Source organism: Etheostoma spectabile, chromosome 23 (assembly GCF_008692095.1).
Source record: "Etheostoma spectabile isolate EspeVRDwgs_2016 chromosome 23, UIUC_Espe_1.0, whole genome shotgun sequence".
Classification (NCBI taxonomy): Eukaryota; Metazoa; Chordata; class Actinopteri; order Perciformes; family Percidae; genus Etheostoma; species Etheostoma spectabile.
Window position 1 is genome coordinate 17,757,142 of NC_045755.1, and position 12,582 is coordinate 17,769,723.

General features: G+C 41.0%; 2 protein-coding genes across 11 annotated transcripts in view; one reads left to right on the top strand and one right to left on the bottom strand.

Annotated features, from left to right (window-relative positions):
* Positions 1-4,931, top strand: part of c23h12orf56 (chromosome 23 C12orf56 homolog) — a 12,937-nt gene extending 8,006 nt beyond the window's left edge. For 2 of the 6 annotated variants that reach the window (XM_032505630.1, XM_032505631.1), the window contains exons 8-13: positions 659-756; positions 1,035-1,124; positions 1,802-2,027; positions 2,290-2,367; positions 3,013-3,194; positions 4,275-4,931. In XM_032505630.1, the coding sequence (XP_032361521.1) occupies positions 659-756; positions 1,035-1,124; positions 1,802-2,027; positions 2,290-2,367; positions 3,013-3,194; positions 4,275-4,431 (831 nt within the window). In that variant the 3' untranslated portion in view covers positions 4,432-4,931. The remainder of the gene's footprint in view (positions 1-658; positions 757-1,034; positions 1,125-1,801; positions 2,028-2,289; positions 2,368-3,012; positions 3,195-4,274) is intronic. The other 4 variants (XM_032505632.1, XM_032505633.1, XM_032505634.1 and 1 more) reach the window with 4 other exon arrangements.
* A 197-nt stretch (positions 4,932-5,128) lies between these two features.
* Positions 5,129-12,582, bottom strand: part of LOC116673358 (peroxisomal succinyl-coenzyme A thioesterase) — a 12,766-nt gene continuing 5,312 nt past the window's right edge. For 3 of the 5 annotated variants that reach the window (XM_032505653.1, XM_032505652.1, XM_032505654.1), the window contains exons 2-11: positions 12,245-12,450; positions 10,979-11,078; positions 10,503-10,693; positions 9,696-9,859; positions 9,310-9,429; positions 9,065-9,147; positions 8,503-8,596; positions 6,953-7,033; positions 6,675-6,813; positions 5,129-6,039 (exon numbers count right to left, since the gene is read on the bottom strand). In XM_032505653.1, the coding sequence (XP_032361544.1) occupies positions 5,915-6,039; positions 6,675-6,813; positions 6,953-7,033; positions 8,503-8,596; positions 9,065-9,147; positions 9,310-9,429; positions 9,696-9,859; positions 10,503-10,693; positions 10,979-11,078; positions 12,245-12,437 (1,290 nt within the window). In that variant the 5' untranslated portion in view covers positions 12,438-12,450 and the 3' untranslated portion in view covers positions 5,129-5,914. Of the gene's footprint in view, positions 6,040-6,674; positions 6,814-6,952; positions 7,034-8,502; positions 8,597-9,064; positions 9,148-9,309; positions 9,430-9,695; positions 9,860-10,502; positions 10,694-10,978; positions 11,079-11,313; positions 11,337-11,852; positions 11,930-12,244; positions 12,451-12,582 lie in introns of those variants that run through there. The other 2 variants (XM_032505655.1, XM_032505656.1) reach the window with 2 other exon arrangements.

Here is a 12,582-nt window from a genome sequence, read left to right on the forward strand (position 1 = left end):
TTTCCAGACCGAGCTGCAGGGCGGAGTGGGCGGGGTTCACCCAGTCTCACTCAGATGTAGTAGAAGTAGAGAGTAACAGAAAATAGAAGTTAAGTACAAGTACTTCAGTGCAGTACTTGAGTAAATGTACAGGTGGACATGGGATCCAGGTGAAGTTGTACTCTCAATTAACCTTAAAAAAACAAACACGAGAACCACACAAAATGTCCTCACAAAGGCACGCACATAGACCAATAGAGCTGCAAAGATCAATCGATTGGTTGTCAACCAATATATTTAATCAACTATTTTGATAATTGATTAATCGGTTTGAGTCATTTTTATATATAGAAAAAAAAATCAGATTCCAGCATCTTAAATGGGAGTCTTTTCTAGTTTCTTCAGTCCTCTTTGACAGTAAAATAACTTGATTTGAATAATAACTTAAAATAATAAAATAACTTGATTTAATTTGAGGACGTCATGCTGGCCTTTGGGAAACACTGTCATTTTTCACAATTTCGACATTTTATAAACCAAACCACTAATCGATTAATCAAGAAAATAATCGACAAATTTATTGACAATGAAAATAATGCGTCGTTGCAGCCCTACGGACCAGAAGCAACAATAGACTAGAGTTGATGTGGTTGTGAGGACTTTCTCTGTTGTGTTTCAGACCAGCGAGGTGTGCGTCTTCCTGGTTCAGACTCTGGAGGAATCTCTGCACGGCTTTCAGAGCCTTACCACACAGATCCACACAGAAGATCAACTGCTGTAAGCTTCGAAGACCTTTTAATACAATCAGGGCAAATTGGCCTTTGAGGTTATAAGCTGCTTGGTTTTTACACAACACACTTACGGCTATTTAGGAAGAAAGAAGGCTTTGGATGTGTGTCAGTACAAGTGTTTGCCTTGGATGTTAAATCGTGTATGTTAAACCAGAATTTGATGAGTTTACTGAGTATTTGTTGGTCCAGAGAGTAGTAGTAAATGTTAGTATAACATGTAGTATAATATGGATGAAGTCTCACCAGCTCGATGCTTCTGTCCAGACTGAGCACTCTGGTGGTGCAGACGCTCGCCGTCATGTTCAGAGAGACGGACGTCGAACCAGCCAGACTCAACCTGCTCTCTGCCAAAAAGTAACCGTTCCACCTCTCCTCTGTCTATTCCAGGGGTGTCAAACTCGTTTTAGTTCATGAGCCACATACCCCTAATTTAATCTCAAGTGGGCCAGACCAGTAAACCACTCCAGAAACAAGAGTTTCTCGTCAGCTTGAAATGCAAGTTTCTTCTGCCAAGGCCATTCGTAGGAAATAATAATAATGTTACTGACCCGGGAGAGAGGGGTAATATTCTGAGAAAAAAACTCTATTAATTTCTAAGATTAAAGTCGTAAAGTTATGCAAAAAGAACTTGGATATTCTCTGAGCTTAAAGTGGTAACATTTGGAATTGGAATTAATTACTTTGCAATTTTCACACTTTGCAAATTCATCCAGCGGGCCTGATCGGACCCTTTCGCAGGCCGGTTCTGGCCCACGGGCCGTATGTTTGACACCCCTGGTCTATTCAAGTACAACTCTGCAACTATTCATTCTTAGACTCAGGCTGAAGCTGCTGTTTATTTTTTTTTTGTGTGTGTAAATTGTTGTGTGTTTTGTGTTGTATATTCTTATGTGACGTCTTTCTGCTGCATCGGTATCCCTTCTGGGGCAAAGAACTGAACTGATCCTTTATCCTTTCAAACTTTAATGGATAAATCTTGTTTCTGCTGTAAACTCCCTTTTTAAAAGTAATTTTTTTCTCTCTCCCTGCAGAGGTTCCCTGACCTCCAGAATGCTGCTTGCCTTGATATGTGATGCAGAGCTACAAACACAGAACCCGGCTGACTGTGAGGTGAGCTGCTCGCTACTCACCTTAATATTATTATTTATTGAATCTGTTGTTAATGTGAGCCTTCTCTGCCAGCTTCAGGCCTTACTAGCAGAGTATCTGGATGCCGCCTGCTCTCTGCTCTTCGAGCTCCTGCTTTCAGGCCACGAGGTGAGTAATAACTGCAGCTTTACAAAAATAACAGTTGATCTACTTTTAACCTTTCCACTTACTTTAATTGTTTGAGCATTGACACCGCTGATATTATACATATATACAATCCTTAACTGATAATCTCATCATTTTGGATTAAAAAAAAAAACCTTTGCCTGTCTATAAGAATTATTTGACTGATGCATATTTTGTACGTGTAGAATGTGGGGGAATTTCAGCCGGTGATTTAACACTTCATCGAAACCTTTCTATGTTTTAGGCCAGCAGATGTTTATCTGCTGACAACTTCCTGTCTGTTGGCTGGATCCTCGGCGTCCTGCAGCCTCATCCTCACCTGGTAAACTTTCCCCCTATCACTTTTTTTTAATAAGAAAAGTGCCGGCGATCGGTGATGGGTCCGAGCTGGGCATATTAAAAGGATTGGTATCACTTAAAATACCAATCCTTTCTTTTCTCTACTGTGTTTTGTCCACATCAGCCTGCCAGTGTAGTAGAGCCTGGCTCTAACGGCCCTAGCGCTTCTGTTACCTAATCGGTTTTGTCTTCTCTCTCCTTTTGTTATCAGCCAAGATCAGTGTACAAAACATTCAGGTCGCAGCCTCACATTTTTAGCCAGCACTCACTGTTGCTATTACCGGTTAATATAAGAAACTTAGCCGGTGTCAGGTCTTGTCAGCTGTCACTCCTACTAGTAACTTATTTGTAGCCAAACATAATTTGTTGATTGTGTGTTTTTGAACCAGGACCCTCTGTATCTGGATCAAGTAGCTTGTGAAACATTTCTAATTTATTGTGCCATTTACACAATATTAAAGGACTCTGATTGGGATCTGGGTCCGAAAACTTGATCAGGACACCCTTACTGATTAGTTCACACCACCACAGAGACAGACCACAGATTGTGTGGTAGGGCAGAGCTGTGTGTTGTGTCGTTAAAACTGAAATACAGTACTTTAGAACTGGTCTCCTCGTCTCCCTGCAGTTGTCCTTCATCAGTTACCAGGCCCAGCAGGTGGTGCTGGTTTTGTCAGACGGGCAGGAATCCTTTCTCAGCCCCTTTCAGTCTGTTCTGCTGTTCCAGCGCTGTCGCCTCCTGCTGGCCTGCCTGCAGTCTAACAGCCGGCTGGCACAGCACCTCCAGTTCCACTTCAGAGAGGAGTTCAGGTTCGTGCTGCAGGTCTTATTGTGCTTAAGATTCAGGACGGTGATTATGGCTGGGGTACCCATTTCAATACTTTTTAGGCACCGACCCATTTGCCTCCTAAATATTGAGTATGGAAAAATTTCTCGTTATTCAATACTTATGGAGTAAATCTCATCAGCGTGAGAGAGCCAATAAGCATGCAGCATGCTTCTACAAACATCTAATAATGCTTGTGATTGGCTTACATGTCATAGAGGCAGGCAGGAGAAACTCTACGTTGCACACAGAGACGGGGCTCACGTAGTTGAAGTTGAAAAATAAATAAAAATCTTCGCCGTAACGTCATTAGTTTTTGTTAAAATAAATTTTATAAAATTGGTATCGAAAAAAAGTATCATTAATGAACCAGTACTGGTGCCACGGTAAAGCAGTGTTTCTCAAATGGGGGTACGTGTAAATAGGAGTACTGTGGAGTACTGCAGGTGGTACTTGAGATTTCTTTACTTAAAGTATCAGAAGTAAAAGTACTCATTATGCAGAGTGATTTCTTTCAAAGTGTTATGTTATTATAGAATATTATGTCATTCTGTTTTATCACCATGTGTATTTTAATGTAGTAGATTGTCAATGTGGAGCCAGGTCTTTTGTATACTACTGGGTAGATTATAGCACAGGTTTGCACCATTCAATTAACATTGTCTGTGATTTAGTGCAGCCATTGACATACTAAAGTACCATTGTGCCACTGAGGCCAACAAATCAAGGATTTCCTTTCAATGTAAAAGAAAAGACATTTTAAACCACCAGAGATTACTTTTGTCTTCATTTGAAAGTCCAGTGGCTTAATTCTGCTCCTTATAAGTCATTGTCAAAAAAAATCATGGCAGAGAATCATGATATCAGTTCTAAGCAAAAAAAACCTTTAAATCAAATTTTTTACGGGTTCGTGCAGGCCTAGGTGGTGCCGCGTACGCGATCACGGAAGGCTTGTATAACGTGGACACACCAACAGCGTTGTTGTCGTTACTTCCTCCGTACTTGAGTAACTGTTTTCAGGATTTATTGATCTGAGTTGAAGGATCTTTGTTTCTCCCCTGCAGGTACTCTGTGAAGCTGTCGTGTGCTCAGGAGAAGCTGCCGCCTCACTACCCAATCAGCCGGCCGACTCTCCGACTGCTCCAGCAGATCCGGACTCTTTTTTGCACAGAGAATCGCACACAAACACACATGCACTTACAGCTGAAGACAGGACTGTGACAGTGTGTGCCTTTACCAAAGTCTAAGTACTTTTGTCTTCAGTACTTTTAGTTGTATATTTTTGAGTTTCACTGCTGCAATGAATGAATGAACTGGGCAGGAAATCTGCTGCAAATACAGGTGAAACGAATTATCGCAGCAGAACTATTTGCACTGCTATTTACCATGTTTATTTGTTTTGTTAAACAGTGTTCCCATAATGCTGTAAAGCAGAAATCTTCTGCAGTTTTCATGAGGGTTAGCAGTGCTTTGAGCTAAATGCCTACATGTTTAGTGTTGCCAGGATATAGTATCGTCCATGTTCACCATATCAGCAACATCTGCTAACAAGCATTAAACACATTCATTCCTGTTGTATGACCATTCTTCCCTTTGAATTCTGCCTTTGTGTATATATTGGACACGTAGATGTGTGTCCGATGTTTATAGTTGAACCTGTAAATGTGCAGTCCTCAGCTCATGTGCGCTCCAAATAGTAGTAAAGGTGAAGGTGAAGTTGTGAACGTCTTAGTAACAAGGAAAGAAAGAGCAATTTGGAATAAATTAGTTTAATCAAGCTCAATTAATATTGTTCGCAGCTAAGAACAGAATAAAAAAATGACACAGAGATTTTTGAGCATTAAACATAAATAGAATTTAGATGTGGGGATAGATGAGTCTTGAAGGTCAAAAAAGTTGGTTTTGTTCAGCTGGGGGAAAAAAAATTGTGTGTGTGACACACACAATTTTTTGTACACTTGCATATCTATCTATATATATATATATATATATATATACACACACACACACACAAGTGTACAGTACGTTGTAGTTTGACTGTCTACTGTACCAAGCAGGGGTCTCTTGTCCCTCAAAACAAAGTCTAACGAGAGTCAGACTGAAGAAGCAAAGGGTAATAATGCCCATCCAGCCCATCCTGATCTGTAATAATAATAATATCTAATAATGTATACTTTATTAGTCCCGCAATGGGAAATTTACACAATTTACACTCTGTTATCCGCCATTCGACCCGTGCTGAACCCGTTCATAATGAGTCAGCCGTCTCTCTGTGAGTAGCGTCCATCACACTCCCTCTCCAGTTATAAAAAGCATATGTGAAAAAAAAAATTTGTTTTGGTTAAAATAACAAATAATCGTGATCAAAATTTTGATCAAAATATTTGTGATTATCATTTACCATTTTTACCGTTTTTTAATGCTTATGATTTTTAACTGTTTTTACTTGTCTTTTATCTGTTTAACTGATTTTGTGTTTGAATTGCCCTGTTGCTGAAATGTGCTATACAAATAAAGCTGCCTTGCCTTGCCTTCCCTTTTGGCCATAATCGTGCAGCCCTAACCTCAGCTGATCAGAAGAAAGGTACATGATCAACACAGTGAGGAGCCAATGAACATTAGTGTTACTCTACTAACAAAGCCTGGTCACACAACACTCGTTTTCCAGCAGTGATTTGTTCGCGATCTGTGCTTGTGTAATCGTTCACATCTTGGCGTTGAGAGCTGGGCTGGAGTACAGATTCTGCTTCAGAAAAGCCAAGATCTTCTTCCAGGAGTCTTCCTGAGCGTCTGAATGGGGTTTGGTTTGTCCTCCCCACAGCAATATCACTGAGAACAAAATGTTGTGTTTGACAGAAGAGGAGGATTTTAATGGATATGTAAGGCAGGATAAATTACATCAGGGTATTCTAAATAGTATTCATTCCAGATATGACGTTACGTCTTGGGCAAACCCTTTTGAACATGTGTGCCACCTGCAAGCAATGACTTAGTTTTTTTTCCCTTCATAATAGCTGCTCTGCCTGTTTTTACACTTAGCACCTGTACGGTACCACTTGATAGCTAAACTGTGCATTAAAAACAAGCTCTCCAGTACATGTCTGATATTCAGCTTGCAATTGTAAAACCCCAAATGTTGGCTTTTATAATTTTCAAAACAAAATCTGCCCATATATAGTTTTTGATTTTTATTAAAAATCTCAATTTATTGGCGTTCAAGCTCCACTCTCTGTGTGTTGTCATTCTCAAACAGTGTTTGCTTTGGGAAACAACAACAAGCTTCGAGCTAGTAGGATATTTGCTGAAAATGGCAAGTTTTGAAGAAAATTTGGATCGCGCAACAACACACGGCGATACACTGGTAAGAGCAAAAGACTTTAATACAGCTCACGTTACTGTATTGTGTGAACAGCTAACTTAATTTAATATTATGTGGTGTTTTCTTTTGACCTTGCAGAACTCACCTTTCTCGTTTGTGCCCTTTACAAACTTAGTAGCTCTGAAGTGAGGTGTGTATGGCGGCTCAATCAGATGTCCAGCACCATGGTAGTAAAGTCTGGTCAGCAGGTGCTTATTCCCTGCTGCGCGCATAATCTGGGCCATCTGAGGGTCAAAGGTCAGGTCAAAACCCATCAAAAACTGAATTCACTTCTGTGTTGTTACAGTAGGTGTGAAACCCCTAAGCCCAAGTTAGTAGAATGGAGCCTTTGTTTTTCAGTTCTTTGATGGGGGCTTAACTCACGTCCTCAGAAGCCTCCACTGTGGGCCCGTTCTGATCATCATAGCTGTTCACCACCATAATTGGACAGTTTATTCTCCCCACCTTGAAAGAAATGACCATAAATAACAACTTTAATGTGGGCTTGTAGAATAAACCAATATGAGTCATGGGCACTATTTATTTATTTTAACATGTCCTGCCTCACAGCCTGGTATACAGTATGAGGAGCTGAATACCTTGTTGTCCCAAACAGATTTTACTTCTAGAGAGTTTTTAATATACTCCTTTTGTCTGTTTTATTTATTTACAATTTGTTACTGGGTGGGACAGGGGGACAGAAATGGGCTGGAGACAACAGAAAACAAAGGAAAACAACAAGTGCAAGCAACGAGACCTGCTAGAGAATTTTGAAATTAGCCATTTTTAAAATAGTTTAGCCAGCAGTTTTTTGGTTGTTTTTTTGCTGCGTCCGGCTTCTTTTGAAACTAATTTGTCTTCTTGCTATGACGTTCTGTGTGTGTATGGCACGTTAGGTCACAGCAGTTTCTTGCGCCATCGCTATTGCAATCACCAGCCTCGCTCGCCTCACGCATGAGGCGGTACTAAACCTGCAGTGGAGAAAGGAGGACGGCGCACCGCGGCCGAGTAGAGCTGATACTAGCAGAGGGTAAGCACCATAAGGCTCTGTACAAGAAAAGTCAGAGCAGCCTGTATTTTCTTAGGAGACTCAGATCTTTCAACTTCTGCTGAACAATGGTGCAGATGGTCTGGGGCAGCAGGGTAAAAGCAGTCGATGCTAAAATACTAAATAAGCTCATTGGGAAAGCTGGTTCTGTCCTAGGAGTGGAACTGGAGTTTTTGGTGGAGGTGACAAAGAGGAGGACGCTGTATTCAGTATTATGGACAATGCCTCTAATCCCCTGCACGCCACACTGGAGTCATATACACCTTGAGGGCACCTCAATCCACTGAGTGTTTTAAAAAAGGCCTTAAAACATTTCTTTATAGCAAAGCTTTCGGTCCCCTTTAAAAAAAATGTATCCTCTCTTCTAAAAATAGCTTTATTTTCTTTTTTTATTCTTTCTTTTTGTTTTATTCTCTTTTTTTACCTGTAGCACTTTGAGATTTATTGATGAAAAGTGCATTATAAATAAAATGTATTATTATTATTATTATTATTATTATTATTATATCAGAGCACCTTCTGCCGTAGACGAAGGCCACAGAGGAGACCAGACAACCATCAAACTGTAAAAATCATCCTACTTCTGCAGGACGGACAGCTAAAACATCGGACACAGGACAACATTATCAACATGTTTAATATCCCTGTCTGTCACGTCTTGGCATTGAAATTTTAAAAAGAAATGGATAAGATAGCCGCAGAAATAGGGAACCATGTCAGATATTATTATTATATACAGATATTATATCGTTATATTATTATTATATACAGATTATTGTCAGATATAAAAGTCAACTATGAAACTGTTTCAACAAATGGCTGATATCTGTTTAAGCCAATCGATCCAGTGTAATCCTTGTGTGTCATGAGTGCGGTGTCTACTCACGTCTATTTTGTGAGCGAGATCATCAGGAATCGGTAGACCCATATCTCGCCATATCTCATAGTTGTTCTCATCCAGGCGCATCTTGTGAGATTTCCTGCCATCACAAGTAATTCCTCCCATTAGTCCAACTGGAGTCTATAACCTTGAAGTTTGGCATCCGGGATTGCTCCGGTGGATGCGTGCATTTTGGGCCGGGTGTCCGGTAATTTCGGCTTTCTTTGTGTTCGAATGTTAAACTCCGGTGCGTTCATGAGGACTGTGGTAACCTGCTCCTCAGATCTCTGCAGGGTAAATTAAGACAGCTAGCTAGACTATCTGTCTAATCTGAGTTTTCTCTTGCATGGCTATTTTACAGCGGCTCTGTGCGGTGACGATTGTGATTGGTTTAAAGAAAAGCCAATAAAACCAGAGCCCGTTTTTCTCCCATCCTGGAATGCTATGTGGACTAGCCAGACCCTCCTCCGCTCCGCAGCGCGTGGATGGTCTGGCAAAGTGAGACTAGTCCAACTGTGACACTTAGTGTACTGTATTCATGTTACTGACAGAATAGCAGAATACCTACATGTACAATAATCGGTGGACTTCTTTGATGGACGCCCCGCTTGGATAAAGGTGGGTTCCGCTGACACAAACACAACAGGAAGGCTGGAACAAAACACAATGATACACCCTGAGACACTTGACATTTATCTGTGTGCTATCAGGGCCCAGAGTTCTGCAGGTTTTCAATATTTAAACCTGCCCGCTGTGCCACCTGGTTTAACAGCCACACATTTAAGGCTCAATTATTAAAAATAAGTCACTTACCTTGATAACGTTGCTCTTTGCTGCCAACAGGACGGTCACCATGGCGCCGAGGGAAAGACCAAAAATTCCAACTTTGTCCGGCATCACTTGAGGATGGTCTTTCACAATATTAAACGCTGTCTGTATAATTACATAAGAGGAAATTAAGAAACTACAGTTCTACCAGCTACTTCCTTCCCCGAGAGAGAGAGAGAGAGAGAGAGAGAGCGAGAGAGAGTGTGTGTGTGTGCGTCTCTTAGTTAGTACTTCAGACCAATTTCTGTGCCACCGTGGTGGTCTGCACCTCACAGAAAGATATCAGATTATAAAGGCTTCATTATTCATACATGTTAGGTTAGCCTTTGACATTTATATAAATATTATGTATATTAATATCCAACACAAACCTCAAAATAGTTGAACTCTGTGTCTGCCGACTTCATCTCGCCGGGGGCAAAATACTCCAGCGCCAAAGAAGCATAACCATGAGACCCCAGCAAGGCTGAACGATACTCCACCAGCCCTCCCCCGCCCCCCCACATATCCAACATGCCGGGGAAGGGACCTGGACCTGAGGCAAGGACAAACAGATTATGAACTTTAAAAAGATACCATTCATTAATCATGCCAAAATACTTTTGGACTGGGATGCATGATAACCTATGTCGGACTGCAGGGACCCAGGTTCTCTTCAGCCCAAGATGATTTGTTCTGGGAAATGGAAGAAGTTGGGTCCAGACTCGTTTAATGATAACCAGACAGATTATTTTAAGAGGTTTGGAAGAATGAAGGGGTGCCGTTAGTTTAACATTGGGTTTGTGAGATGGCTAGGGTGGAGTCATATAAACGGGTTGCCAGGTTGGATGTCTTTACTAGAAAATTGTGAAAGTACCTGAGCTTTCTGGAAGGCTCCTAAGAAGCTTTGTGCTGGGGAGAGACGTGTATGATGGGCTTCTGGTTTTGTACATGTGTTCATTTGGATTGTATTAAATATTTTGTTATTATTTTGTGTGGTTTTAAATATTGTGGTCACCGTGTCATCTTTTCTTGTTTGTTTTTTTTGGGTGGTGATGACAAAAACTATATGTTTTGTGTGTCATGATAAATAGAAATTGTAAAAAATCGTGCCAAAATGTTCACAAAAATGTCTCTTTAAAAGACCAACAAAAGGAAGAAAAGACGAGGAAGTCATTTATCAGGTAATGCATGTGTACCTGGAGGTATAAACAGGGTCCCTCGCACTCCCTTCTCTCTGATTTGGATCCTCTGGAGTCCTGGTGCCATGTACCATCTCTCTGTGAGCGACGAGGCCAGAGGAGCCTGCTCCCTGAAGCCCTCCACCAGATGTCCCCCGTAGACGGAGATGTTGACCAGCAGGGGGGTGCAGACGTTCATCTTCCTCAACCTGACAGAGAGACAAGAGATTCAGATGTGTTATGCTAGCAGCGGCTAATGTAGCCCTGAGCCTGCAGAAGAGAAGAAGTCTGGTAACTCCACATCCCCAGATTTCTCTTGATATTTTTGGGAGCTTATAAACTGTTGGTCAGAAAAATATAGACATTTGAAGACGCCAGTTTGGGGCTTTAGGAAACTGTAACAGGCATTTTTCCATATTTCCCTTTTTCACATTCCTGATTAAGGTTGTTAACTGAATATAATAAAATAGTTATCCATGATTTTAACGTATTACCTGAGGCCTTTGCGGCTGCCCGGGACGGGACGCATACTCCACAACAAACCCATGGCTTCTTTTCCTGTGTACGTTCCCCCAAAACTCAAATCATCTGCAACTACAAAAGCATTAAAATGTCAACAAAACAAATTATACAAAATTGATTTCAGGCATATACACACTCAAATTATGACCTTGTGGTTGTATGCATCCGCCAACCAGTCAGGTTGCAGTTTACCTCCATGTCTGCCCTTACTCATGTAAAATATGTGAATAGTTTGATGCAATTTTATAAAAGTCATTAAAGCTGCAGTGGGTAGAATAAAACAATTTAAAGTTCTGTAGAGTGAGACTTCTTCCTGCAGCTGTCCATCCCCCTCCCCTAGAGAAATGGACCAACAGATCAGTGAAGGATATTAGAAGCATTTTCCGGTGATGGCTAGGCGTTACCGCGCAGCCTCAAACTGAGCTTGACGACGTAGATGTGACGTGAGCAACCTGTCTGAAAGTTGTGGTTGTTGTTTCAATCATTCCCAATCTTGCAGAGACAGAGAGCGTAGGTATAGGTTAGGAGATAACATAGGTACATGCTAATTATTGCTAACTAAAATGCTAGTTAACATTAGTAATTAAACCTAAACAGCTAATGTAAGTCAAAACTGTCTGTGAGCTTCTTCTGACAATATGGTGATTTTGCGACTATGCAACAGTAAGTCCCGTGGTCATGACACAATTGTTAGCCTACTTTTACAAAAACGTCTGCTGCGGAGCCATAACGTGAGATACAATGTAACGGAGCCTTTTGTACATTGTCGTGTTTCTTTAGAAATGAAAACTGGATAAATAAAGTCTTTAAACGCTTCAGATGTAAAGTTATGTTGCCCAATGACACCACAACTTTTAAGTGCACATTTTGACAAAACATGGATGTTTCACACACGTCTTCAACCCGGCAGCACAGAAGATCTATACAACGCACCGTTTCAAGGTGGGCACCCATGATATGTATCACATAGAATAGAACAGAAGAGAATAAAATAAATGTTATCTATTGTCATTGTACATGTAATACGAAATTGCATGTAGTCCTATCAGTGTCACCAGTTCAGTGTCAGACCAAATGTCTCCCCTTCTCTTTCTGGGTCATGGCATTGAATATTATGTCACAAGGTAGTTGACCTTTGACCTTAAGGATATAAAAAACCCTGACTTCATCATGTTAGACATTTGTGTGAAATGTTGGCTCAAAATTTGTTTAAGGAGATAAAAAGGGAGAGAACCCACCAGACACGGTTCCTCTGTGATTACTGATGTAGTGTCCGTAGGCCTCCCAGTAGTCCTTGTCCTCAGACTGGTGGAGGGAGTGAAGTGTCACTGGAGATCCCGGAGGCAGATTCTCCACCACCACCTTGAAATCCTCATCGACCAGAGCCCGACTGGGGATCACGGAGAGCATCGGAGCGACAGTGTTAGACATGGTTGATAATCGTCTGTGGAGAAATGAAAACACATGCACGAGTTACGTTTTAAGTGTAGGGGTTTAGTTATTTATGTTTCTAATTGTTCACCGTTATTATAGGTCATTTTGTTATATTAAAAAAGTGTGAAATAACTGAAAACAC